This window comes from Manis pentadactyla, chromosome 8 (genome assembly GCF_030020395.1).
Source record: "Manis pentadactyla isolate mManPen7 chromosome 8, mManPen7.hap1, whole genome shotgun sequence".
NCBI classification, from domain to species: domain Eukaryota; kingdom Metazoa; phylum Chordata; class Mammalia; order Pholidota; family Manidae; genus Manis; species Manis pentadactyla.
This window is the reverse complement of record NC_080026.1, coordinates 44,070,244-44,098,201: the sequence shown is the minus strand read 5'-3', so window position 1 is coordinate 44,098,201 and position 27,958 is coordinate 44,070,244. Positions and strand designations below refer to the sequence as shown.

The window sequence follows — 27,958 nt, the reverse complement described above, 5'->3', positions numbered from 1 at the left end:
CTTGCTTTGCAGAAAATGTATACCAATATAAGTATATCAAACTGTTGAGGAAATATTTGCTTTGAGGAAAATGAGGAGTGCTTTGAAAATTACAATTACCAAAAAGCATAGAGAAATAAAGTCTTAACAATATACATGTACATGTTATCACTTCCAAAGATTTTCATTGCTTTAATAATTGTTCAACAAGGACCACGAGAAATCCACTAGAGCACACTCTATAACTGCTGTTATAAAGAACACACAGTAAACATCTTGCAAATGACTTGTGCCAGTAACTGCCCTATCACCTACATGTTGCAGGTAACTGCCACTAATTCTGGAGAAATACTATCATTTCAGGTACCAATGTACATAACCCACGTACCTGACCCATGTACCTGTACGTAACAGTGCCTGATCATTACTAACATCCATTACCTAACTCCTCCAGGAAGTTCTCAGTAGAAAGATCAACTGAAGAAACTCATCTCAGATTGGAAAAATGTCATAGCAAGACCTACATACCGGCAAGTCCACACTAACATCAGTGCCATCCAGAAGGGACACCCGACATGTGATGACAGACTTAGCATCTCCAGATGCAGGAATGTGTATGGCAGCTCGCTGAGCTTCCCGGAGTCGCTCCTTCTCTGCATGTTTACGCATTGACCGACGCCCAAGTGTTCTTCGGAAGAAGCTCAGCATTTTTGTCACTATAAGAACAAAGAGAAAAAAGTATCAGAAGACTCCCCACAACTTGCAGTCAGAAAAATGGTGTTACTTAGTAATGTGCTGTGAACAATAGTAGGTATACTATTAAAAGGAGCTCCTGGTCAAGTAAACTTGGAGAAAAATAATTAAAACTGGCTACTTTAATTCAAAGTTTTTAAAAACTTTTATATAAAGTAAAGCTGTGGCTTAGAGCATTTCTGAACTTACTGAACTATCTGGTAAAAGAGGGCCAACATTTATGAAGTTCATCAAGTCTTTTCAATGAATTATATGTACAATAGCCACAGATCCCAATAAACATGAGGATACACTACAGTATCCACTGGTGATCACAGCAGTACCCAAAAGTTCCAATTCTTTTTGGGGCATTTGTAATAAAAATACAGAAATAATCACTTATTTCAGCTAAAATACAAGTATAATTCAAATATTACAAGTTCTTATCAAATATTCTGTTACAGATCAACTTAATACAAATGATTCTTTACAATGTCAAATTTTGTACTATCTCCTTCTCTCTATTCAGAACATTAAAGTTAACAGAAGTAATTAAAACAGGTATTAGCAATTTTTTAAATACAGCATACATAAAAAAAATGTAAACAGCATAAAATCTACCTAACAATCTTCACAATTAAGGGAATTCGAGAAGAATAAATTCAAGTAACTAAGCCAACAAGGAAATAAAAAAGATAATTATTGATTCCAGAGAACACAAGATGTACAGAAAAAGGAATGTAATCACAGTACACTATATTACTCAGTCACAGTTTAAATAGCCCTAATACTATAAACACTAAATATCAATCTAACTGTTAATTATAACTTATCAATAGCTGAGGAGAGGTACATAGTATAGGCAGGTGTGGACAGACGGCTAATTTCTCATCTTGCCTAGAATTCAAAAGATCATTCCTAAAACTAAAAATCAAGAAGCAGTGATAAGAGCATGCTATTTAAAATGCGAAACTGGTTGTCTTTGAGAAAGGAACAGAATTCAGGAGATAGCTGTTTTTCAAAAGCAGCCTTCAGATTAGGTGATTCAACTAGTACATGTAAAAGCTTAATAAAAATAAAAGCTAATTTTAAAATACTACCACATTAAAAAATAAGTGCCTATAAATCGGTGATTATCATACACAATACACACATTACGAGTCTGAATATTCCTACATAATTGGATAAACTGGCAAAGCCATCATACTTGCTATTTGTATGTTCATCTGCTTAAATCCCAAAGAAATAACTAAAATTTTAGATTCCTTTCAATTGAAAAAGCACTCATACATAACACCTGGCCCAGTCTCTCACTCCAAGTTTCTTTTCAAGCACTGCTGTTTGCACCTTTCTATCCAGTCTCATTTCAGATGCCTATGAACGGCTACATGTTACCCAAACTGTTAGAGCTCTGACGTCAGAAAAATCCCTATTTATTCCTTGGACCTCAGCTCTCTCTCTCTCTGATAACCAGAGTTAGTGGCACCCATCAATACAGTTCTACTGAACACTGAGGACATTTTATGGTTTCACTAATCAGATTTTAATTATTCATGTACATATCTGTCTCCTTTACTGTAAATTCCTTGAGGACACCATTCCTAGTTTGAATAGCTAGCCACTCAGCACATGTTATCAAGTACAAGAAATGTTTAGTAAATAACCTTATTTGCATCTCAGAAAAACACCATGAAGTACTGTTTTATTTTGATGAGTAAACTAAGGGTCACAGAAACTAAACCGCTGGCCAAGTTCAAGATTTAGTAAATAATGAAGACAGGGGCTCAAGCTCTCATTTTCTGGCTCCAAATATTGGTGTGGGCAAGTTGCGGTTCCTATGGCCAGGATCCTGACTGAACTTTAACCACCTGAATGATGTAATTGACCTGTTGCTAAGCTACCGCTTCCACACCTTTAGGCAATAAGCTACTATTGCACTATATAGAGAGCTTGGCCCAGTGCTCTGGAAGGAGGCAGAGACACTACTGTGTGACCTACTGCCAGAAGAACAAGCTGGGTAATAAACCCTTTCACCCTGAAGAACATTTGCTGTCATTTTCTTTGGTCACACTGAATCCACAGCTAACTTGCCCAGGGCTGAAACCCATTGGCAAGACAATTGGCGAAGTTGGCAGGGTTCATTGTTAACAAAGGAAAAAGATCAGCTGCCCTTATGGGAGGGGTACTTCAGCAACTGCCCCCGTGAATGGGTAGACAGTGGATTGCCCCCAGTGGGTATGTGGTCTGAGGTGGCTTGCCTCCTGGAGGACTGGGCCCCACCCCAGAACCGCAGGCAAGTGGAGGTGACACCTGAGGCGGTAGGGATGGCCCTTGGTAGAGTAAGTAGGTCTTTTGAAAGACAGAGTGCCCATGAGACAGCGCAGTGGGACTGTGGGTTGGCTGCTTCTCACAATATTAAAAAGGTCTAGAGAAGAGAAGGACATGCTCCTGAAAAAGACCCAAGAAATGGTGGCATGAGAACACGAGCGGCAAACTTCTGTGAATTCCCTGAAGAAGGAAATGACATTGAGGCGAGAGGAGGCAGCACGATAATGCTGGCAACAAGGTACCATTGAAAAGGTAAGATACCTTACAGAACAAGACAACAGTGCTGCCAGGTGCTCTGAAGGAAGAAAAGGCCATCAAGGAAAAAGACAAACTACTGAGGGAAGTACAGGGGGAGGTGGCAGGAGAATGCCAGCTGCAAAGCATTCTGTAAGATCCTTGAGGACACCATTCCTAGTTCTCTCTCCTAGTAGGGGAGAGAAAGGTGCCATCAGCCCCAGAAATAGAAGAGCTGGGGAAGGATGAAGGGGTGATGCCGGAGGCACTGACCCCTCCTGTATTGAAAGCACACCCAGTGGTTGTAAAGAAAATGAGAGCTTCCCAAGGAGAGGAGCAGACCCCTCCCCAGGTCATGGAGCACTATGCTCCAATCCTATACTCAGGCTGAGCTGGTGGATTTGGGCTCCCAGTTTAGGCAGAAGCCCTCACAGTCAATATCACCTTGGCTCCTGCATCTGTGGGATCTTGGCTCCTGCATCTGTGGGACCACGTATGGGTGGATGGAATTGTTCGGTCGGGATCACAGATAGGAGAGCTGTCTTCCTTGACAGTGCAGCCCACCTTGAGGCAGCAGTTACAAAGTGCACATCAGACCCCAGGGAATCACCCCCTCCTAAACTGCCTATGGCTGCACTTCATGCTGTGTGGCCCAATCCAGGTGATCTACCATCCTCTCCTGTTAGATGGCAGACGCATGCTGAGCTCCAACAGGTGTTCCAAGAGCTAGGTCTAAGAAATGCCACCTATAGTCCAGAGAATTATGGCCCAGATGAAGAGATTTTCACTACTGGGATGAGAAATATTGTGCTTCAAACAGCTCCCACATCCCTCTTTGGGTCTCTGGTGGCCATTCTTCCACCTCACTTAGGGTAACCCATACGTGAGGTGACATGTACAGTAACAGACTTAGGAGAGGCTGAAGCAATGAGAACACAGAAATAAATAAGGTCTGCTACTCACAAGAAGAATTTAAAGGGCCCCATGAAGGTTACGAGGATGCAGATGTGGGTTGATTAAATACAGTAAGGAGCATATGGAAGGAAATTAGACAGAAAGTCTAATAGGATCTTACTAGAGTCATGGCAACAACTGAAACCAGAGCAGCAGTTCCAGCCATTAAGACCAAAGAGGCAAAGGTCAGAGACAGAGCCACAGGTCTGCCTTTGTGTTTGCAAGACTTCCTGCTGGAGAGCAAGCCAACCTCACTTGAGTCAACACAGGAAGATGACTGGGGAATATGGTTCGACTGAGGGGATGGTCAACGTAATGGCCCTGAGGGATGGGGGGGGACCGGAGGCCACATGTTGAAATAGCTATCCATTGGTCCTCAGTGAACATACAACGTGTCCTGGCTCTGGTGGACACAGGGGCTGAATGTTCACTGATTCATGGTAACCCTGAGCAGTTCCTGAGGACCCCCACTATCATAGAAGGATATGGGGATAAGGCTATCAGAGTGAAACAAGCACAAAGCCCTTTGGGAACAGGGCATCTACACCCAAAAGAGTATACTGTGTATATATCTCCTATCCCTGGGTATATTTTGGGGATTGATATCCTGCAGGGTCTATGGTTGCAGACCACTGCAGTTGAGTTCAGACTGAGAGTATGTGTGGTGAAGGCAGTTCTGAGGGGACACGCTAGGCACCCGCCCATAGCTTTGCCTGTGCCTTGGCAGTTGACTAATACCAAACAATACAAACTGCCTGAAGGGCATAAGGAGATTGAAGAAACTCTCCAGGAGCAGGAAAAGGTGGGTACTATAAAGCTCACCCATACTCCTTTCAAATCCCCACTGTGGCCAGTAAAAAAGTCAGATGGCTTCTGGCGTATGACTGTGGATTACAGAGAACTGAATAAAATCATACCCGCTGGGGCAGAGCCAAGATGGCAGCATGAGGAGAGCAGCGGAAATCTCATCCCAAAACCACATATATTTTTGAAAATACAACAAAGACAACTCTTCCTAAAAGAGAGACCAGAAGACACAGGACAACAGCCAGACTACATCCACACCTGCGAGAACCCAGCACCTTGTGAAGGGGGTAAGATAAAAGCCACGGCCCGGCGGGACCCAAGGCCCCTCACCCCAGCTCCCGGCGGGAGGAGAGGAGTTGGAGCGGGGAGGGAGACGGAGCCCAGGACTGCTAAACACCCAGCCCTAGCCATCTGCACCAGAGCGCAGACACAGTGCATGCGTGGGGTGCTGAAAACTAGGGAAACAGGACAGTAAGACCTGTGAGCGGGTCCCCACAGCTGGTGCGCCCCGGGGACAAAGAAAAGCGAGTGCTTTTTGGAAGACTTAAAGGGACAGGGACCCCAGTTAGATGGAAGTGTCCCGGGACACTTAGCCCTGCGGTAGGCAAACCTGGGGAACTGCAGGCATCCTAACACCCTGGATAGCAGGGCAGCTCAGAGGCCCCTCACGGAGATAAACAGCCTCCCGGCCGTTTCCCCTCTGACGTGGCTCCGCCATATCGGAGTGGCAGCCTGAGGCAGGCCACGCCCACACCAAGAGCGGAGATAAACTCCACAGCGGCGGGGCAACAATCAGAAGCCCCGTCTGCACGCAGCTGCCCAGCACGAGCCAATAGAGGTCGCTGTTCTCCAAGGAGAGGAAGGCCACAAACCAACAAGAAGGGACATTCTCCCAGCCGTCACTCGTGCCACCTCCACAAACTATCTCTATCGCCATGAAAAGGCAGAATTTGAGGAAGACAAAAATCACAGAGTCAACACCTGAGAAGGAGATAGACCTAACCAGTCTTCCTGAAAAAGAATTCAAAATAAAAATCATAAACATGCTAACAGAGATGCACAGAAATATACCAGAGCTAAGGGATGACATCCGGAGGGAGATTACAGAACTGAAACAATCTTTGGAATTGTTTCATTTATAAGCAGAATGGATAAGATGCAAGAGGCCATTGATGGAATAGAAACCAGAGAACAGGAATGCATAGAAGATGACACAGAGAGAGATAAAAGGATCTCCAGGAATGAAACAATATTAAGAGAACTGTGTGACCAATCCAAAAGGAACAATATCTGTATTATAGGGGTACCAGAAGAAGAAGAGAGAGAAAAAGGGATAGAACGTGTCTTTGAAGAAATAATTGCTGAAAACGTCCCCAAACTGGGGGAGGAAATAATCGATCAGACCACGGAAGAACACAGAACTCCCTACAGAAAGGACCCAAGGAAGACAACACCAAGACACATAATATTTAAAATGGCAAAGATCAAGGACAAGGACAGAGTGTTAAAGGCAGCTAGAGAGAATAAAAAGGTCACCTATAAAGGAAAACCCATCAGGCTATCATCACACTTCTCAAAAGAAACCTTACAGGCCAGAAGAGAATGACATGATAAATTTAATGCAATGAAACAGAAGGGCCTTGAACCAAGGATACTGTGTCCACCACAATTATCATTTAAATATGAAGAAGGGATTAAACAATTTCCAGACAAGCAAAAGTTGAGGGAATTTGCCTCCCACAAACCACCTCTACAGGGTATTTTAGAGGGACTATTCTACACGGGAGCACTCCTAAGACTAAACAGATGTCACCAGAGAAAATAAAATCACAGCAAAGAAAGGAGAGCAACCAAATACTAACTAAAGGCAAAAAATAAAATCAACTACCCACAAAAAGCAGTTAAAGGAAACATGAAAGAAAACAGAATAAAACAACCAACATATAAAGAATGGAGGAGGAGGAATAAGAAGGGAGAGAAGAAAAGAATCTCCAGACAGTGTATATAACAGGTCAACAAGCAAGCTAAGTTAGGCAGTAAGATGCTAAAGAAGCTAACCTTGAACCTTTGGTAACCACGAATCCAAAGCCTGCAATGGCAATAAGTACATATCTTTCAATAGTCACCCTAAATGTAAATGGACTGAATGCACCAATCAAAAGACACAGAGTAATAGAATGGATAAAAAAGCAAGACCCATCTATATGCTGCTTACAAGAAACCTCAAACCCAAAGACATGCACAGACTAAAAGTCAAGGGATGGAAAAACATATTTCATGCAAACAACAGAGAGAAGAAAGCAGGGGTTGCAGTACTAGTATCAGACAAAATAGACTTCAAAAGAAAGAAAGGAACAAGAGATAAAGAAGGACATTACATAATGATAAGGGGCTCTGTCCAACAAGAGGATGTAACCATTATAAATACATATGCACCCAACACAGGCGCACCAGCATATGTGAAACAAATACGAACAGAACTAAAGGAGGAAATAGAATGCAATGCATTCATTTTAGGAGACTTCAACACGCCACTCACCCCAAAGGATAGATCCACTGGACAGAAAATAAGTAAGGACACGGAGGCACTGAACAACACACTAGAACAGATGGACCTAATAGACATCTATAGAACTCTACATCCAAAAGCAACAGGATACACATTCTTCTCAAGTGCACATGGAACATTCTCCAGAATAGACCACATACTAGGCCACAAAAAGAGCCTCAGTAAATTTCAAAAGACTGAAATTCTACCAACCAACCTTTCAGATCACAAAGGTATAAAACTAGGAATAAATTGTACAAAGAAAACAAAAAGGCTCACAAACACATGGAGGCTTAACAACATGCTCCTAAATCATCAATGGATCAACGAACAAAGTAAAATAGAGATCAAGGAATATATGGAAACAAATGACAACAACACAAAGCCCCAACTTCTGTGGGACGCAGCGAAAGCAGTCTTAAGAGGAAAGTATACACCAATCCAGGCATACTTAAAGAAGGAAGAACAATCCCAAATGAAAAGTCTAATATCACAATTACTGAAACTGGAAAAAGAAGAACAAATGAGGCCCAAAGTCAGCAGAAGGAGGGGCATAATAAAGATCAGAGAAGAAATAAACAAAATTGAGAAGAATAAAACAACAGAAAAAAAAATCAATGAAACCAAGAGCTGGTTCTTTGAGAAAATAAACAAAATAGATAAGCCTCTAGCCAAACTTACTAAGAGAAAAAGAGAACAAACACACATCAACAGAATCAGAAACGAGAACGGAAAAATCATGACAGACTCCACAGAAATACAAAGAATTATTAAAGACTACTATGAAAACCTATAACAAGCTGGAAAATCTAGAAGAAATGGACAACTTCCTAGAAAAATACAACCTTCCAAGACTGACCAAGAAAGAAACACACAAGTTAAACAAACCAATTACAAGCAAAGAAATTGAAGCGGTAATAAAAAAACTACCCAAGAACAAAACCTCCAGGCCAGACAGATTTACCTCGTAATTTTATCAGACATACAGAGAAGACATAATACCCATTCTCCTTAAAGTTTTCCAAAAGAGAAGAGGAGGGAATACTCCCAAACTCATTCTATGAAGCCAACATCAGCCTAATACCAAAACCAGGCAAAGACCCCACTAAAAAAGAAAATTACAGACCAATATCCCTGATGAATGTAGATGCAAAAATATTCAATAAAATACTAGCAAACCGAATTCAAAAATATATCAAAAGGATCATACACCATAACCAAGTGGGATTCATCCCAGGGATGCAAGGATGGCACAACATTCGAAAATCCATCAGTATCATCCACCACATAAACAAAAAAGGACAAAAACCACATGATCATCTCCATAGACGCTGAAAAAGCATTTGACAAAATTCAACATCCATTCATGATAAAAACTCTCAGCAAAATTGGTATAGAGGGCAAGTACCTCAACATAATAAAGGCCATATATGATAAACCCACAGCTAACATCATACTGAACAGTGAGAAGCTGAAAACTTTTCCTCTGAGATCGGGAACAAGACTAGGATGCCCACTCTCCCCACTGTTATTTAACATAGTACTGGAGGTCCTAGCCATGGCAATTAGACAAAACAAAGAAATACAAGGAATCCAGATTGGTAAAGAAGAAGTTAAACTGTCACTATTTGCAGATGACATGATACTGTACACAAAAAACCCTAAAGACTCCACTCCAAAACTACTAGAACTGATATTGGAATACAGCAAAGTTGCAGGATACAAAATTAACACACAAAAATCTGTGGCTTTCCTATACACTAACAATGAACCATTAGAAAGAGAAATCAGGAAAACAATTCCATTCACAGCAGCATCAAAAAGAATAAAATACCTAGGAATAAACCTAACCAAAGAAGTGAAAGACCTACACCCTGAAAACTATAAGACACTCTTAAGAGAAATTAAAGGGGACACTAACAAATGGAAACTCATCCCATGCTCTTGGCTAGGAAGAATTAATATCGTCAAAATGACCATCCTGCCCAAAGCAATATACAGATTTGATGCGATCCCTATCAAATTACCAGCATCATTCTTCAATGAACTGGAACAAATAGTTCAGAAATTCACATGGAAACACCAAAGACCCTGAATAGCCAAAGCAATCCTGAGAAAGAATAATAAAGTTGCGGGGATTTCACTCCCCAACTTCAAGCTCTACTACAAAGCCATAGTAATCAAGACAATTTGGTACTGGCACAAGAACAGAGCCACAGATCAGTGGAGCAGATTCGAGACTCCAGATATTAACCCAAACATACATGGTCAATTAATATTCGATAAAGGAGCCATGGACTTACAATGGGGAAATGACAGTCTCTTCAACAGATGGTGCTGGCAAAACTGGACAGCTACATGTAAGGGAATGAAACCGGACCAATGTCTAACCCCATGCACAAAAGTAAATTCAAAATGGATCAAAGACCTGAATGTAAGTCATGAAACCATAAAACTCTTGGAAAAAAACGTAGGCAAAAATCTCTTGGACATAAACATTAACGACTTCTTCATGAACACCCATATCTCCCCGGGCAAGGAAAACAAAAGCAAAAATGAACAAGTGGGACTATATCAAGCTAAAAAGCTTCTGTACAGTAAAGGACACTATCAATAGAACAAAAGGGTACCCTACAGTATGGGAGAATATATTCGTAAATGACAGATTAAAGGCTTGACATCCAAAATATATAAAGAGCTCGTGCACCTCAACAAACAAAAAGTAAATAATCCAATTAAAAAATGGGCAAAGGAACTGAACAGACAGTTCTCCAAAAAAGAAATTCAGATGGCCAATAGACACATGAAAAGATGCTCCACATCACTAGTTATCAGAGAAATGCAAATTAAAACCAGAATGAGATATCACCTCACACCAGTAAGGATGGCTACCATCCAAAAGACAAACAACAACAAATGTTGGCAAGGTTGTGGATAAAGGGGAACACTCCTACACTGCTGGTGGGAATGTAAATTAGTTCAACCATTGTGGAAAGCAGTATGGAGGTTCCTCAAAAAGCTCAAAATAGAAATACCGTTAGACCCAGGAATTCCACTTCTAGGAATTTACCCTAAGAATGCAGCACTCCAGTTTGAAAAAGACATATGCACCCCTATGTTTATCACAGCACTATTTACAATAGCCAAGAAATGGAAGCAACCTAAGTGTCCATCAGTAGATGAATGCATAAAGAAGATGTGGTACATATACACAATGGAATATTATTCAGCCATAAAAAGAAAACAAATCCTACCATTTGCAACAACATGGATGGAGCTAGATGGTATTATGCTCAGTGAAATAAGCCAAGTGGAGAAAGACAAATACCAAATGATTTCACTCATCTGTGGAGTATAAGAACAAAGGACAAACTGAAGGACAAAACAGCAGCACAATCACAGAACCCAAGAATGGACTATCAGTTACCAAAGGGAAAGAGACTGGGGAGAATGGGAGGGTAGGGAGGGATAAGGGCGGGGAAGAAGAAAGAGGGTATTATGATCAGCATGTATAATGTGGGGTTGGGGGAAAGGGGAGGGCTGTGCAACATAGAGAAGACAAGTAGTGATTCTACAACATTTTGCTATGCTGATGGACAGTGACTGTAATGGGGTTTGTCGGGGGGACTTGGTGTATGGGAGAGCCTAGTAAACATAATATTCTTCATGTAATTGTAGATTAATGATAACAAAAAAGGGGGGGAATACTCCCTGATAGGATAAAATTAACTGCAAATCAATGAGTAATGCATGCTTTACATATACTTAATTATGATCTTTTAAAGGGTGTCGGAAGATCAGCTATGGAAGTACATTTTCCTGAGAATATTTCTTTCTCTTAAAAAAAAAAAAAGCAGTTCCTGTGTGTTGGTCTCGAATAGGTTCTTCACAATGGTATAAAGGTCGTATCAAAGTGTGGGCAAAGGGTTTGTTTGTGTTTATACAGAGAATCAAAGCCTAGTTTGGCTACCCAGAAAACGAATTAAGATACGATATGAAGAAGAACTTCCAACATCAACATACTCTGGAAGAGTCATTCCAGAAGATGATCATCAAAAAACTTCAACAAAGATCCTGGTGCTGTTGCAGTTGTAGCTGCATTCATCCCGCCAGTTCCTGCACTTGCCATTGGAGTGAAGAAGGAGATATCTAAGCTGGCCTGTGCATACAGTAAAACAACAAATTTGATTGGATCTATATTGTCGGAACTCAACCAAGAATTAGGAGAAGTGCAAGGTGCAGTGCTCCAAAATCGTGTGACTATAGACTATCTACTGTTAAAAGAACATATGGGATGTGAACAGTTCCCACGAATGTGTTGTTTTAGTTTGTCTGATTTTTCTCAAACTATTCAAATTCAGTTAGACAATATCCATCATATTATTGGTAAGTTTTCACAAATGCCCAGGGTACCTAACTGGTTTTCTTGGTTTCACTGGATATGGCTGGTAATTGTAGGTCTGTTTTTGTTATGTATCTGTATTCCTATTCTGTTAATGTGTGCACACAACTTAATTAGTAGTTTGTTAAAACCTATACATGCTTATGTTACTCTACAAGAAGTTATGTCAAAGAAATAATCAATCTTCCCATGTTTTCTTCCGTCTGCTACTTCTATAGCTTTTCTTCTTCCTTCCTAATTACAGCCCTTTAGTAGAATTCGTGCCTCATATAGAAAATTACCGAGTATCATAATTCTTCCAAGTGGTAAAGATACCTCAAGACAAATGCTGGGCATAGAAGCCACAGGGCATAAATCTGCAAAGAAGTAAAAAGCTGACCTTTTCAAAGACTATTGCTTCTCTCTCACTTACCAACTTTATATTTCCCTGTATGGCCCTGGAAGACAGCTGGTTAGCCAGAGATGGGTAAGATTCCTCAAGGAAGGAACAACCTAAGACAGGCACAGTTGCAGGGGGGCCATCAGGTGAGAAACTGGGGATCAACAGAGGTGAGGCTTAGAACCTCATCCCCCTGTTTTGAGAGAAATCTTCTGCATCCGTGGATGTTTTGTTGCCCTTGTCTAGCTTGGATTAATACTTAGTCTATAGGCACAGACCTGATCATCTACATCTGCCCTCTTACAGCACTAAATTATGTTTTCTACCTTTATCTTCCATCTACCTACCACTTTACATTTTATTAAAAAAAAATAAGGGAGAAATGTGGAATTCACATATAAATCAAGTATAAAAATCAAATGAATAATCATATCTGATTTGATTGATTATAGTTCATGATGCGTGATCAAAACCGGAAGTTTCTGTGATATGACTGCCCTTGCACTGTTCACCATGTAAGAACTTATTCACTATGTAAGAACTTGTTCACCATGTAAGAACTTGTTTGTTATGCTTCAGAAGATTGGAGACTGTTGAGAATCAGGCTTGGGGTTGATTAATGATTGTGCATTGAGTCCCTATACAGAATTTTATTGTTGTCAACAACCATTTGATCAATAAATATGAGAAATGCCCTCTCAAAAATAAAATATAAAATAAAATGTGAAGTGAAATAAAATAAAATAAAATAAAATAAAATAAAATCATACCCGCTATGCATGCTGCTGTCCTCTCTATTGCAGGGCTGATGGATATCCTCAGCCATGAACTAGAAACATACCATTATGCGGCAGATCTTGCTAATGCCTTCTTTTCCATTGACATTGAGTAGGAAAGTCAGGAGCAGTTTGCCTTCACATGGGAAGGACGACAATGGACTTTCACCATCCTTCCACAAGGATACCTCCACAGTCCCAACTGTCATGGACTTGGCTACATGGGACAAACCGCCAACAGTACAGCTGTCCCATTATTTGATAATGTCATGCTCATGTCCGATTCTCTTTCACATCTAGAAGGTGCAGCACCTAGACTGTTGCAACATCTACAGGAGAAAGGACTGGCTGTGAACAGCACCAAGGTTCAGGGACCTGGTTTCTCAGTCAAATTCTTGGGAGTCGTCTGGTCGGGTAAGACCAAAGTTATACCAGAAGCAGTTATAGATAAAGTCCAGGCCTTTCCTACCCCTACAACTGTAGCATTGCTACAGGAGTTTTGGGGTCTTCTAGGCTACTGGAGAGTGTTCATCCCACACTTGGCACAAATTCTGAAGCCCTTATACCAGTTGGTATGAAAGGGCATCAGGTGGGACTGGAATGAGATATGTGCATCTGCCTTTACTACAGCAAAACAGGCAGTCAAGGCCATGCAGGCCTTGAGTGTGATAGACCCATCAAGGCCCTGTGAGCAGGATGCTCATGTGTCTGAAGACAGTTATGGCTGGGGTCTCTGGCAGTGGCTTGAATGAACTTACCAACCTACCGGATTCTGGTCACAACTCCGGGAAGGGGCAGAGGTAAGATACACTTTCATAGAAAAACAACTGGCTGCCATGTATCACACCTCACTGGCTACAAAACCCACCAATGGAATGGCCCCGATAAAGGAAATAACCACCTATCCCATCCTGGGGTGGGTACGAGATTGGACCCAAAAGCCAAGGAGTGGTGTGGCACAAACGCCCACACTGGCCAGGTGGGGTGCTTACCTACAGCAACGTATTACCATCTCTAGTAGCCCTTTGAGTGAAGAACTGCAATGCTTATTGGGGCCAGTGACATTTACTAGTGAAAAGTAAGAAGAACTTCTTTTGAACCATTAGTAGGAGAGAGTCCCTATCAGGAAGAAAGAGCCCCTATACCCAAAGATGCATGGTACACAGACAGCTCCAGCAATGGGCAGCCCTCAAAATGGAGGGCCACAGCTTTCCATCCTAAGACTGAGGCAACATGGATGGAAGATGGTGAGGGGAAGAGCACGAATGGGCAGAGTTGTGGGTCGTGCGGCTTGTGATCAACCAGGAGCCCTCCCCTCTAGCTGTCTGCACTGACTGCTGGGCCATCTATCAGAGCTTGAACCTGTGGCTCCCAACCTAGTACCATGTCAACTGGCTGGTTGATCACCGACCCCTTTGGGGGCAAGAACTGTGGCAAGACTTATGGGCCTGTGGTCAGATCAAAATAATTATAGCATACCATGTGACAGGTCATTTGCCACTGGTATCCCCAGGAAATGATGAAGCAGATAAATTGGCCCTGATACGTTGGTTAGAAGGAAAACCTGCCTCTGATGTAGCCCAATGTTTGCATGTGTTTGTTGTATGTGGGGGAAAAGACAATGTGGGCTGTAGTCTGTCGTTGGGGCTTACCTTTGACCTTTGAAGAAGTTATTAGAGCCCAGCAGGAGTGTGTTGTATGCTCCAAGAGGGACTTACACCGAGTTCCACAGCAACATGGGACAATAGCTAAGGGCCTGATACCCCTCATCAGGTGGCAGATAGACTATACTGGGCCTCTATCTTTGTCAGAAGGATATCAGTATGCCATGACTTGTGTGGGCACAGCTGCTGGACTTCTGGTTGCTTTTCCTACATGTTGTGCAGACCAGCAGATGACTAAAAGAGGGCTGTAGTGTCTGTTTACTGCCTGCAGCTGACCACAGGTAATTGAGAGTGATCAGGGCACCCATTTTACTGAACAGGCACTGCACAAATGTGTGTGACAGCTGGGAATCAAATGGAAGTTTCATGTGCCATACAATCGTACGGCAGCAGGCATTTCAGAAAGGCACAATGGCTTGTTAAAATCCGACTGAAGTCAGATACCAATAGTCTGAGGGAATGGTCAGTCCGCCAATGGACCGTGCTACAGCGTTTGAATCAGAGACCCCAAAAGGGAGCCCTGAGCCCCATAAGACATGTTAACACTGTCTCCTCTATATATTGCTGCCTCCCCTATACAACTGCAAGTACAAACCAAGGAAGAATCACTGAAGCTGAGGTTTGGCCACCAGAATAATAGCTTGCTGCCTGCACCAACTGCACTGAACTCCTGAGACTCCACTGAGTGGACATGGCCTTGGACCTTTCGACAAATGGACCGACGATGGCTGACTCTCCTGGCACCTTGAGGACAAAGGCCTGGAAGCTGGCCTCCTGTGTATTCCTGGAATAACAGCAGAATGGTCCCCCAAAAGTCACAGTAGTATATCCTAAATGGCCAGAAGGCAGGAGCATCTTAATAGGGAGTTTTGTTTTCTCATTATGGCCAGCGCATGCACCTCCAGTAGCACTATATATAGACCGTTCAGTAACCCCCATGGGGAAAGGAGTAAAAGTATGGTATACTAGACCTGGAAGGGACCCCCTTCCTGCTACAGTCCTATCACAGGTCCACTCTCTTGCATGCATCCTACCTGATGGACAAGATTTGCCTATGTTGGTGTCATTAAAACGTGTCTTATCGCCCCTAAGGTCTTTGTAGATTGGGAACTTCCTCTGGTTTGAGGATTATTATAATTTTTGTTACCTGTATCAAAATCTTGTTGTAGTTTAATTTTTATTATTATCTCTAAGTTGTTGTCATCCTCTGTTGCTGCTATGGAATCTGGTTACAGTGCTCCAGCTTTCTCACACAGGGACCATTGCAGAAAATTGAGAGTGTGTAGATTGTAAGGCGAGAATCCTGGAGGGGTAGAGTGTGGGGAAGTTGGGGTTCCTATGGCCAGCATCCTCACTGAACTTACACCACCTGATGATGTAACCAGCCTGATGCTAGGCTACTGCTTCCACACCTTTAGGCCATAAGCTATTATTACACTACATAGAGAGCTCAGCCCAGTGCTCTAGGAGGAGGCAGAGATGCTACTGCTCCACCTACCGCTAGGAGAACAAGCCAGGTAATAAACCCTTTCACCCCAAGGAAACGTTCTACTGTCATTTCTTTGGTCACACTGAAACCAGACATAGGATATCCTAAAGAAATAGTCCCACTGTGCTCCAAGTTGTAGAAACAAAGATATTCAAGGCAGAATTGACTTAAAAGTTTAAATATGTTCATCGACATGCAATGGCATATAACAGCTGTTTTTGAAATACTAAAAAAAATTTCTCTAACAAACAATTTGTAAGGAAGAAATGAAATCAGACTAAAATGAATATAGTTTTGTCCCACAATGAGGTGATAGATCTGTAGCTACTTATTCACAGACACACAAAAAAAGGACTAGAAGGTCATGCAAACTGCTAAGTGAAGTTCTCTCTAGAGAGGGTCAGGTGGAGGTACTTTTAATCTTCTATAATAAGCATAAATTACCTTAAGAGTTTTTAAAAATCGCTTTAAAAAAGTTTTCCAATATTCACTCTTTCTCCACACCCACCCCACCCCACTCCCCAGTTGCATTCTTCATGCTGCACCGCTGGATTTTGAGCAACCATAAACCTGATCCTTTTAAAAGTACCTTTAAAGGCCTTGCTCCCTGACCCAGAGCTAGATCTTCCTACCTGACCCTTAGGGCAACCCACACCCAGAGCTCACTCTGCTCTAGTACTTCTGCTGAGCCCAAGAATCCTTTCAACTGAAGATCTTTTTTAAAAGTGTTAGCTGTTCCGTCTTTCTGGAATGCCCTTTTTCCACTTCACTTCTCCTCCACTCTCTCCCACTTCCTCAGAAAGTCATTCCCCAACTCCTACGTCTAAATTATGTGCTCCTTTTAGTACTTTTAGCTTTTTCTTTATAACACTCAGGGAAACTAATTAAATGCCAAATTGTTTAATTACTTTTTTACTGGGTACGTCCCCCACTAAGACTCATGGACAGGAACCTAGTCTGACTCACTCACCACTTTGGTTGTAGCCTAGCTAGCATGGCAATCTGCATACTAGGCACTCAATAACTTGACACTAAAATAATACATCTTTTTTAAAAAAACACTAATTTTTCAACTGACTTCTAATTTTTCGGCAACTTTCTTTGCAATCATAAAAATGCAAATTGAAGTAATCCATTTATTATTTAAATTAACTGAAGTTTAATACATATCTACAACTCAAAAGTTTGTCATGAACTGCGTATACTCTCATGTATGACTAGTGGCCACAATCACTGGTAAGCAAATGTGATTTCTGATAAAGGGATATGCCAATATACAGCACGGCCTGTAAATATATTAGTATCTTGTCCCAATAATCCCAACACAGAAAGTCTCAATTCAACACAAGCTATACTACCATTTTCTAACGAAGTTCACCTATAAAAAGAGGAAAACCCTGAAAACTAGCTTGTATGTACGAATAATCCACCATGTTAGGTAAGATTCAGCAACGTGTTAGTTATGTTAGGAATAGAGTTACAGGTATTTTTTAGCAATTCTTAAAAAAACACTTTTGATATTAATTTTTAAATGTTGTCAAACGGTTTAAAAGACTTGGGTCCTCATGCTCTTAAGTAAAATCCATGAGATTCAGTAACCATAAGGACAGTGACGTTTACAATCAATGTTCACACGCCAAAGAGCCCACTGCTAACAAGCCCGGCGCCGCTGGTTGGGCCGGGGAGTTTAGACCCGTCATTGCTGGGAGCAACCTGCCTCTCACAATTTCCAAGTGCTGAAGGTTTAGTCAAACGCAAATTACCCCCACAAGTCCACTCGGGTTTTTGTTACAAGACCAGGAGTCAAACTCAAGGCGTCTCTCTCCCCAGGACCTGCCGCGTCCACCTCGCCAGCGGGACGGCTAATCCGCCCCTGGGCGCACGCCCCACCCCGCCGCCCGCTCCCAACGGAGGCCACCGCACGCCGTCCCGGCCTCGCCACCAGAAACGCCCCGCTCCCGCCGCGCCCCGCCCCTCTCGTGGGTGGGCGCTCTGCCGGTCAGACGCAGAAGTCCCGGGCAGCAGGCGGATTCCGGGACGAGGCCGCCGCACGGGCCGCAAGCGCAGAGCCCTGGCGCGAGCGAGAAGGCGACCAGGTGCTGGCTGTGCGGCCGGGTCGCTGGGCCTCGCGCTTACCTAGACCGGGGACGACAATGCAGCGACGAAGGGGGCGCGGGGCGCCGACGACGCGACGGGAGAGGTCTGGAGCGAGTCCGCAGAGAGGACGACTCTCTGGAGGCTGCGAGAAATGGCGGCCTGAGCCCCGCAGCAGCCGCGCACTACCCCCTCTAAGGACCCCAGCGGCCGGCCGACCCGCCCCTTAAAGCTCTTCCACGCTCCGCCCCCGGGGCGGGGCTTTCCACTCTTAAATGGGCAATGACACCGCCCCGGAAATCGCTGCGCTGGGCGAGACTTCGTGTTAAATCAGCGATGCCAGGAGGGCCCGACCTGCAACCGGCGCAGGCGGCCGGTTTAAAGGGGCGCTGCCGAAGCCAACCCGAGCTATCAGATCTGCACCCTCGGAGGGGGTGCGGTTGGCCGCGAACCCCAAAACTAGTCCCCTCTCAGAGGTGGCTTAAGTGCCGTCGGAGCCCATAATAAGGTACTGCTAGATCCATTCATCCTTTCGTTAAGAAATTCATTCATTCAACAACTATTTACTGCCATGCTGTTAAAGCAACTTTAATCCTACTGGGGAGAAAAACGGTAACAAATACTTGTCAAATGGTAAGTATTATTAAGAAAAATAATGCTTTATGTTTAGCTTTATATTTAACATGTAAGTACTTTTATTATAAATATAAATATATTTAACATAGAGTTGTCAGGGAGATCCTCTGTAACAAGGGGTTATTCCATCCGTTCTTTCTACAGATAATAGAATTGCCTACCATGGGCCAGGCTGTGTCCTGTACACTGAAGATACAATGGTACACAAGACAGACAAAAATCCTCATGTAGTTTAAGTGCTAGCTGCAGAGACAGAAAATGAATGAGATAAATTGGTAAAATTAAATTCTACATTAGGCATTGCTCCATGATAAAGAGAAAAAATAAAAGCAAGGGATAGGAAATGAGAGGGTGGTAATTTTAGGTGGACCGGCTGGGTGAGGAGGACGGCCTCAGTAAGGTGGCCCTTAAGCAAGAACCTAAAGGAGGTGAAGGAGTGGCCATGTGGACACTGTGGGGAAGGTCCTGTGACCTTTGTACTTGGCCTGCTCAAGGAAAGCCAGGATAGCTGCATGTGAGGGAGCCAAAGGGACCAGTCACAGTTGCTGACAAGTCAGTGAGGAGAGGCCTGTGCAATGAAGGGCCTTGGGGGCCCTTGTCAGAGTTCCCAGGGCTGAAAGGAGAAGAGGCAAATACTAACTGAACCCTTCTGGAGACCCGCCACTGCCCCTTCCTCCACCATCCTAAGACACACTGGGGCTTGGCAAGGACAGCTGATCTCTGCCCCTGGTAGTGTTGGCTGGGGCAGCTAACAAATGCAGCTGCCAAAAAGGGCATCACTCATCTCTGTGGTATCTCAGCTGGAATGGTTGCAATGAACAGCTGAGTTCCAGGCCTTTCTCTCTAGTGGGTTGGTGAGGGTGACTCAGGCCTCTGAAGCTGCAAGACCTGAAGCTGTAAGGGAAATGCCCAGAAGTCACATTGTCACTTCTGTTGCCTGGTACTGGTCAAAGCAAGCCACGAGGCCAGACCTGTTTCAAGAGGGATAAGATCAAGATTCCACCTCTTTTTTTCTTTTAATACTATTAGAGAATTTTTTCTCTATTTAAAAAAATAGTGTTATTGACATATGTTACATATGAAACAATTCACCTATTTAAAGTATACACTTCAGTGACTTGTAGTAGATTAACAAAGTTGTACAACCATCACTACAGTCTAGTTGTAGAAGATTGTCATCACCTCGCATGGGAGGGGAAGCATGGGCATACAGGGTGGGAGGAATTGTTGGGGTCATCTTTGCATCTTTATCTCAATGGAAAAGTGATGATGATGATGATATGGGAGGGAAGTAGCAGATGTACAGATGCAACAAGAAAGGGCTATGGGTTGAAGCTAGGTAGATAAGTACATTAAAATATCTCTATTTTATGTACAACTTTACATTTTTGCCATAATATGTTTCTAAAAAATACTGTCTGGGCCATGGTCCCCTTTGGGAAGCCTCCATGTCGCCCCTGGTAATCATGTCTGATTAGACTACTTTGAAAACTCTACAAACTTGAGTGCCATTCTCTCTGTCTGCCAGGACTGTCTTCCTCAAGTATGACCTAGCATTTAAACGTTTGAAAGCTGTATTTTAACTTATCTGTCTACTGATCAATAATGGAAGCATTTCTGTCAATACTTATAAATCTACCTCCCTGTTCTGAATTATTGCACAGCATGGCAGTTTGGAGACACTGTTCTTTTCTCCCCTTCTGCTCAATCCTTTTTTCTAACTCCTGTCAAGTGGGAGGGGGCTGGTTTGAGGGAGGCTGTGGACAAGGTGTGAGAAACTGCTTGAGAAAGATGGCTATAGGCCGAAGGAAGTCTGAAGACTTGGGGAAGTAGAGGGAAACCTGAGGACCAGCTCACAGAAAGCTGCTCATCTCTACTCACATAAGACTACTGCTATAAAAAATTTTCACCTCCCCAGAGGCGAAACACCCTCTACAATATCCCTATCCTGTGGTAAATTAGCCCCCTATCTGACTCCCATGAGAGACAGAAGTCTCTGGCCTTGACACAGCCAAATTAAGTAAACATGTATTTGGCTGCAAGTAATAGGAGAATACAATTATTTGTACTGATGCAAATAAGGAGTTTCTTTTTTCTCACACAAGTCATCTAGAGGTAGGAGGCTGCCTGGTACTCGTTCAGCAACTCAACAATGCTATAAAGACCCTAAACTGTTTTCCTCTTTATGTTCTGCCATCCTTGGCATGTTGAGTCTGGTTTTTATGCTTCTAGCCTACTGGCCACAGGAGAGCTACAGTGTCTACAGCTCTCTTATCGGAGTTTCAGAAATGAAAGGAAGGAGGAAAAATCTGCTCTTCCTAAACCCTTGTCTTTTAATTCAGGAATGGAATTCCCACCACCCTGTCTCATTGGTTGGAACTAGATTTCCTGCCCATACTTAGACTAATTACTAGCCATACAGAAAGAGAATACTATGACTGGTTTAGACCAATCATAATTCATTCTTGGGGTTAGGGAAAGGGCCTTCTTTCTCTGAGAACAAGGGCTCTCCATTAACTTCTTTTTTTCCCCCATTAACTTCTTGAACAAACCCAAGTTGTATTAGCAGGAAAGAGGGGATGTTGCTATAGGAAGAATGACTGTGAGTAGGCTATAGATGGTGTCTACTAAAATGAACTACTTTTTGGTGGTATAGTCCTGGCTCATGGAAAGATTTTCCTTTATTGAACTAATATCCTCACCCTGAATTTCCACTCCTATCCTAGGTCCTGGTTTGTTGTCTGGAGCCACACACAAAGGAGTAGACCCAGATTTAGTGGGTACTAAAAATCATATGCAGGGTAGGAAGGGAGCAGTTCTTCAAGTTAAATAAGAAAGTTAAGGATTCACAGTCAGGTACAGGGTTTTGGAAAGGGTCCATGCAAGTAAGGAGACCTAAAGCTTAAACCTAATACCTACATAGTAAATCCACCTCTGCCCACAAGAAGAAACATAATCCCTCTTTCACATCACAACCCCTTAAACAATTGAGAACCATTGTACCAAGCCTGCAGAATCTTCTCTTGTCCTGATTTCAAGCTTTTTACTTTCTTGGCCAGCTTCTGTGGATTGAGGCACGCTGGTGGGGCCAGTCGTGCCAAGGTATTCTGAGCAGAATTAAACACAGAACATTCCAGTATGAGATTCAGTCTTTCTGGAAACTGAAGCAGGCCTGCCTTCCAAAAGCCTCCATGAAAAATATTGAGAAGAAAGTACACTCAGGAGAATGGCATCATGAAGAATTTATTTATGAGACACTGCATCTAAGAGAACACTACCTATTCAAAAAAATGCACATAAATAAAATAAAATACAAAAGCAGTCATAAGGAAACACCACTAAGGGAGAGAATTTTATAGCATAGTGCAAAGAGTCTAGACTTCAGAAGCTAGAAGATCTAAAACAACTTTAAAGACTGTAAAATGAGGCTGATACTACCTTCCTCACAGGATAGTTATGAATGTTACAGAAAACAACTTATCTGGAAATGTATACAACACTTCATATAAGATCATATAAATTATACAGATGAAGGAACAAAAATCCCTGCATGCTGCAAATAGAAGACAAGGGTCTCCTAAAATGGGGCTGTGACCTAGGCCTGATTTCATGTGATTTGGTAGCTCCCATTACCCAGCTAAATCGTTCCTAACCCAGAATCTCATATCTGAAATTCCACACTTTCTCTCTTTGCAAAGTATTCCTGGGAGGAGTAAGACCTTAAGGAAATTCATGCTAAAGTACTAGCCACCTCATAGGCTACTGAAGAACACCTTAAAAGAATGGGGGATAGATGGGGGAAAACATGGCAGAGTAGGAAGGCAAGGCGGAAACCTCCTTACAAAAATACATTAAAGAAGAAAATGCAGCAAATACAACTAAACCTGAAAATGACCTAAGACTTCAGAACAAACCACCTGCACCAGAGGAAGAAGAGAGGACCACACAGAAAAGGGTGAAGTGACAGAACCAAGACTGAGAGCAGAACCCAAGCCCTCCACCCCAACCCAGCCTACAGGTGGGTGAAAGAGGAATGGAAAGGAGAGCACTGCACACATGTCCCTGGAGATCTGCCCCAGGATCATGGGCCTGCATTACATTGGGTTCTGGTGAGCAGTGGTGCTGGACACCAGTGACAGGTGGAACATTCTGGGAGGCTGCGACTCTGGCCATTGTGGAGGACAGGCATGCGCCACGGGTCCTGAGACCCAGAGCAGAGGTGGCAGTTTGAGAGACTTGCCAGCAGTGGGAGGGGGGCAAGAAGGGTGAGGGTTGGAAAGAACTCTATCCTCAGGAGAAAGGACAGTTGGAGAATATACTCCAGCCCTACCTCAGCCCAACAGATCATGAACTCTTGGAAACCCCAAATGTTCCATCCCCCTTGCTGGCAGCACACCCCAGAGTCTCCTCCCTGTGCCCGCTGCCAGGCCCAGTGGCCGAGACTTTGTCACCTGGCAGGCAGCAGGAGACTCTTCTGGCTTCCTTGACACTGTTTCAGCACAACCAGGTAGTTGCCTGCAGGAGCCAGCCCTAGGAGCTCCTTCCTCCCTGAGGGTGTCCAGGCCTGGTGCTGAAGTCCAGCCAGGAAGAGCCTCACATGGGCTGCCCCACCCCATTATCCCTGCAGCCCTGTCATTGCTACAGACCAGGCAGAAGGTGGCCTTCCCACAGGGAGCACAAAAGAGTCTCCTGAGCTGATCACAAAGACAGGGGCTGAAGCAAACTGCCAAAACAGACAGAAAAATGTCCTGCCAACTGCACACCAACAGCTGGGGCCCCTGCAAAATAGAACCAAGTACTAGAGAGAAAAGAATATTGAGCTTCTGGCCACCACAGGATGCCTAATTCATAAAGCTACTACTCTATCGGCCAGGAAACCCTGAAAAAATGAATAGGCAGAGGAAAATGATCCAAACAAAAAAACAAAACTACAGGACAGAACCCCAGAAAGAGGGCTAAATGAAATGGACATCAATCAAAAGATTTCAAAAGAAAAGTCATAAACAAGCTCACAGCTTTACAGAAAAGTATTCAAGATCTCAGGGAGGACTTCAACAAAGAGATAGAACACCTGAAAAAGAGACACTCAGAGCTGAAGAATACAGTATCTGAAATGAAATATGCAATGGATGGATTTAGAAGTAAATTATAACATGGAGAGGAGACAGTAAATGAAATGGAAATTAGAGAATAGGAAAATGAAGAATCTGAGGAACAGAGATAAAAAGGATCTCTAGGAATGAAAGAATGATAAGAGAGCTATGTGACCAATTGAAATGAAATAATATTCACATAATAGGGGTACCAGAAGGAGAAAAGAAGTCAAAGGTATAGAAAGAACATTTCTATTTAAGGAAATTATTGTTGAAAATGTCCCCAATCTGGGGAAGGAACTAGACATTCAGGTCATGGAAGTACATAGATCCACTAACAAAAGGAACCCCAGCAAGACAACACCAAGACATACAATAATGAAAATGGCAAAGATCAAGGAAAAGGAGAGAGTTTTGAAAGCTGCCAGAGAGAGAAAAAGATCACTTATAAAGGAAATCCCATCAGGCTAAAAGAAATTCTACAGGCCAGAAGGGAGTGGCATGATATATTTAATGTAATGAAAAATAAGGACCTCCAAACAAGAATCCTCTATCATTTAAATTTGAAGCAGGTATGTTCAGTGAAATAAGCCAGGCAGAGAAAGACAAATACCAAATTATTTCACTCATTTTTGGAGTATAAAAACAAAGCAAAACTGAAGGAAAAAAATAGCAGACTCAGACACTGAGAAGGGACTAGTGGTTACCAAAGGGGAGAGGTTAGGGAGGGTGGTTGGGGAAGGAGGGAGAAGGGGATTGAGGGGCACTATAAGTTGCAATGACAACATAAGTAGATGATGGGGAAGGCAGTACATCATGGAGAAGACAAGTAATAACTCTATAGGCTCTTACTATGCTGATAAAAAGTTACCACAATACTTTTGTGGTAAAAGATCCATGCACTTCCATGACCTGAGTGTCTACTTCCTTCCCCAGATTGGGGAAGTTTTCAACAATAATTTCCTTAAATAGAAATTTCCTTTCTATCCCTTTGTCTTCTTTTCTCCTTCTGGTACCCCTATTATGTGAATATTGTTTCATTTGGATTGGTAACCTCATGTGGGTGAGGACTTTATAATATGGTAGAATGTTGAAAACACAGTGTTGTTTATGAGAAACCATCATAAGATTGAACATCAATGATTATTTAATAAAAAGGTTTGAAGCAGGTATTAAACAATTTCCAGACTAACAAAAGTTGAAGGAATTCACCACCAGTAAGCCAGCCTTACAAGATATATAAAGGAACTGCTGTAGATGGAAACATCCCTAAGGCTACATATCTTTCACCAGTGAAAATAAATCCAGAGTGAAGGTAGTAGACCAACTAATTACTAATTACCAGGCAAATATGAAATTAAAACAAAAGAAACAAAATCTACTATACATAAAATCAATCAAGGGAAACACAAAAAGGGCAGAAAATGACATCAAATACAAAAAAAAGTGGAAGAGAAAGAAGGAAAAATAGTACTTTAGATTGTGTATGAAATAAGAGTAATCAGCAATTTAAGTTAGACTGTGACACAGTAAGAAAGCTATCCTTCAACCTTTGATAAACACAAAGCTAAAGCCTACAATAAACACACACACACACACACACAAATAAATAAATAACAGAAAGGAATAGATAGAAAACCAATTATAAAACTAAAGAAAATCATCAGTAACAGGAGAAGAGTATAAGAGAGGAAGAAAAAACAGAGAAGAGCTACTAAAAAACAGCCAGAAAACAATTAATAAAATGGAAATAAGTACACATCTATCAATATTCACCTTAAATGTAAATGGACTGAATGTACCAATCAAAAGACATAGAGTTACTGTGGGTAAAATTGTAACATTTCCAGAATATCTTGCCTGGTTTTAGTATATCTGCATATCAATAGGCATTTAGAGGTGGAAAGAAGTATGTCTTTGGTGCATTTGCATCATTCCTCAGGGGTGGAGAGAAGTTCATCTCCATATCAATCAGTAATTACCTGGGCAAGGGGGCTTATCTGTACCCAACAGGTGAGGGGAGTGCCGGTTTTGCTTCTGCTGGAGCAGGAAAGAGAGACAGCCCGGGACTGCAGTTTGTGAGCAATAAACGGATTTTAAACTTTATTTCACCCTTTGACTGATTTTGGTTTTTAGAAGGATTTTGCCCAGGGGTTTCCTCTCTCTGGACTTACATCTGGCACAGTCATCAGGGTTCCTCTGAACCTGAAATCTGTTATAATGGATGTGGCCTTTAGGAGGGCCATCCCAAGAAATGATGGGGAGAAGTGACATTCACACTGAGGGACATGTGTCTACACTTGTATGGTCATGAAGGCACCACCACCGCTGCTGGGCACACCGACCCCAGCCTGTGGCCCGAGCCTAAGTCTACTGCTTCTGCCACTGCTGCTGCTTCTCCTGCCTGCTGGAGCCTGGTCACAACTATGGAAAGGACGAGAGGTCCGGTATATCTTAATGGAGAGGCAACTGGCTGCTGTGCACCACACCTTGCTGGCTACGGAGCCCATTGCCAGAAAAGCTCCAACCAAGGAAATAACCACCTATCCCATCGTGGGGTGGGAGAGAGACTAGACCCAAAGGCCGTGGCATGGTGTGACACAGACGTCTATCATATATCATGTGACTGGCCATTTGCCTTTGGCATCCCCAGCGAATAATGAAGCAGACGCATTGGCCCAGGTGCGCTGGCTAAAAGGAAAGCTTGCCTCTGATGTGGCCCAATGGCTACATCAGCGTTTGGTGCACGTGGGGTAAAAGACAATGTGGGCTGTAGCCCATCGGTGGAGCTTGCCACTGACCTTTGAAGAAGCCAGCTGATCCTGGAAGGAGTACCCTGCATGTTGTGAAGATCAGCAAACCTCCAAGAGGGGCCTAGAGCATCTCTTAGCAGCCTATGGCCCATTGCCAGGGATTAGGAGCAATTGAGGCACCCACTTTATTGGACATGCATTGCAAGGATGGATGCAGCAATTAGGAATAAAACAGACATGGCCCTGGACATTTTGACACATGAACTGGAGATGGCTTGCTCTTCTGGCACCTTGGGGAAAAGGCCTGGAAGCTGGCCTCCCGTGTATTCCTGGAATAACAGTGAAGTGGCCCCCCACACTCACGGTTATTTGCTTCTATAGTCCCTGTGTCCTGGATGCACCCCCTGACTGCAGATGCCACATGATGGCTGGAATGGATGAGCTTTGTACTTAATCTGCATGGTACTTTGAACCTAGCTGAACCCTCTGGCTTGAGAATGATCATAATTGTGTTGCTTCTGTCAAGAAAAAAATGCTTAAAGAGAGATTTGACTTTGTCTAATGTTTGGTAAAAGTTTTGTGAGCAATCTAGCATGGTTGTTAGGAATGAGTAAACAAGTGTAGAAACATATTTTGCGCTTAGTGAGAGATTATGCCGTAAAGTACATTTACTTAATCTGCAGAGGCTGAATCCTCTGGCTTGAGGATTATCAAGATTTTATTGCTGTTGCTATTGTATGTTACTAGATTGGTCGGAAGAGGGGGAATGAGTAAATTGTATGGCAAGATTTCTGGAGGGGTGGCCTGTGGGTAAAATTGTAACATTTCCAGACTATCTCCCCTGGCTTTAGTGTATCTGCATATCAATAGGCATTCAGAGGTGGAAAGAAGTATGTCTTTAGTGCATTTGCATCATTCCTCAGGGGTGGAGAGAAATTCATCTCCATATCAATGGGTAATTACCTGGGCAAGGAGGGCTTATCTGTATCTGAGAGGTGAGGAGAGTGCCGGTTTTGCTTCTGCTGGAGCAGGAAAGAGAGACAGCCCAGGACTGCAGCTTGTGAGCAATAAACGGATTTTAAACTTTATT

The 27,958-nt window shown here is 42.9% G+C and overlaps 1 protein-coding gene across 6 annotated transcripts in view; it reads right to left on the bottom strand.

Moving 5' to 3' along the window:
* Nucleotides 1–19,007, bottom strand: part of EPB41L5 (erythrocyte membrane protein band 4.1 like 5) — a 177,267-nt gene extending 158,260 nt beyond the window's left edge. For 2 of the 6 annotated variants that reach the window (XR_005025012.2, XM_036886556.2), the window contains exons 1-2: nucleotides 18,429–18,991; nucleotides 508–695 (exon numbers count right to left, since the gene is read on the bottom strand). Coding sequence is in view for 5 of the 6 variants with exons in the window: in XM_036886556.2 (XP_036742451.2) it covers nucleotides 508–687 (180 nt within the window). In the remaining variant the exon portion in view is untranslated. Of the gene's footprint in view, nucleotides 1–507; nucleotides 696–18,428 lie in introns of all 6 variants that reach the window. The other 4 variants (XM_036886554.2, XM_036886555.2, XM_036886553.2 and 1 more) reach the window with 2 other exon arrangements.
* Between the last annotated feature and the right edge of the window lie 8,951 nt (nucleotides 19,008–27,958).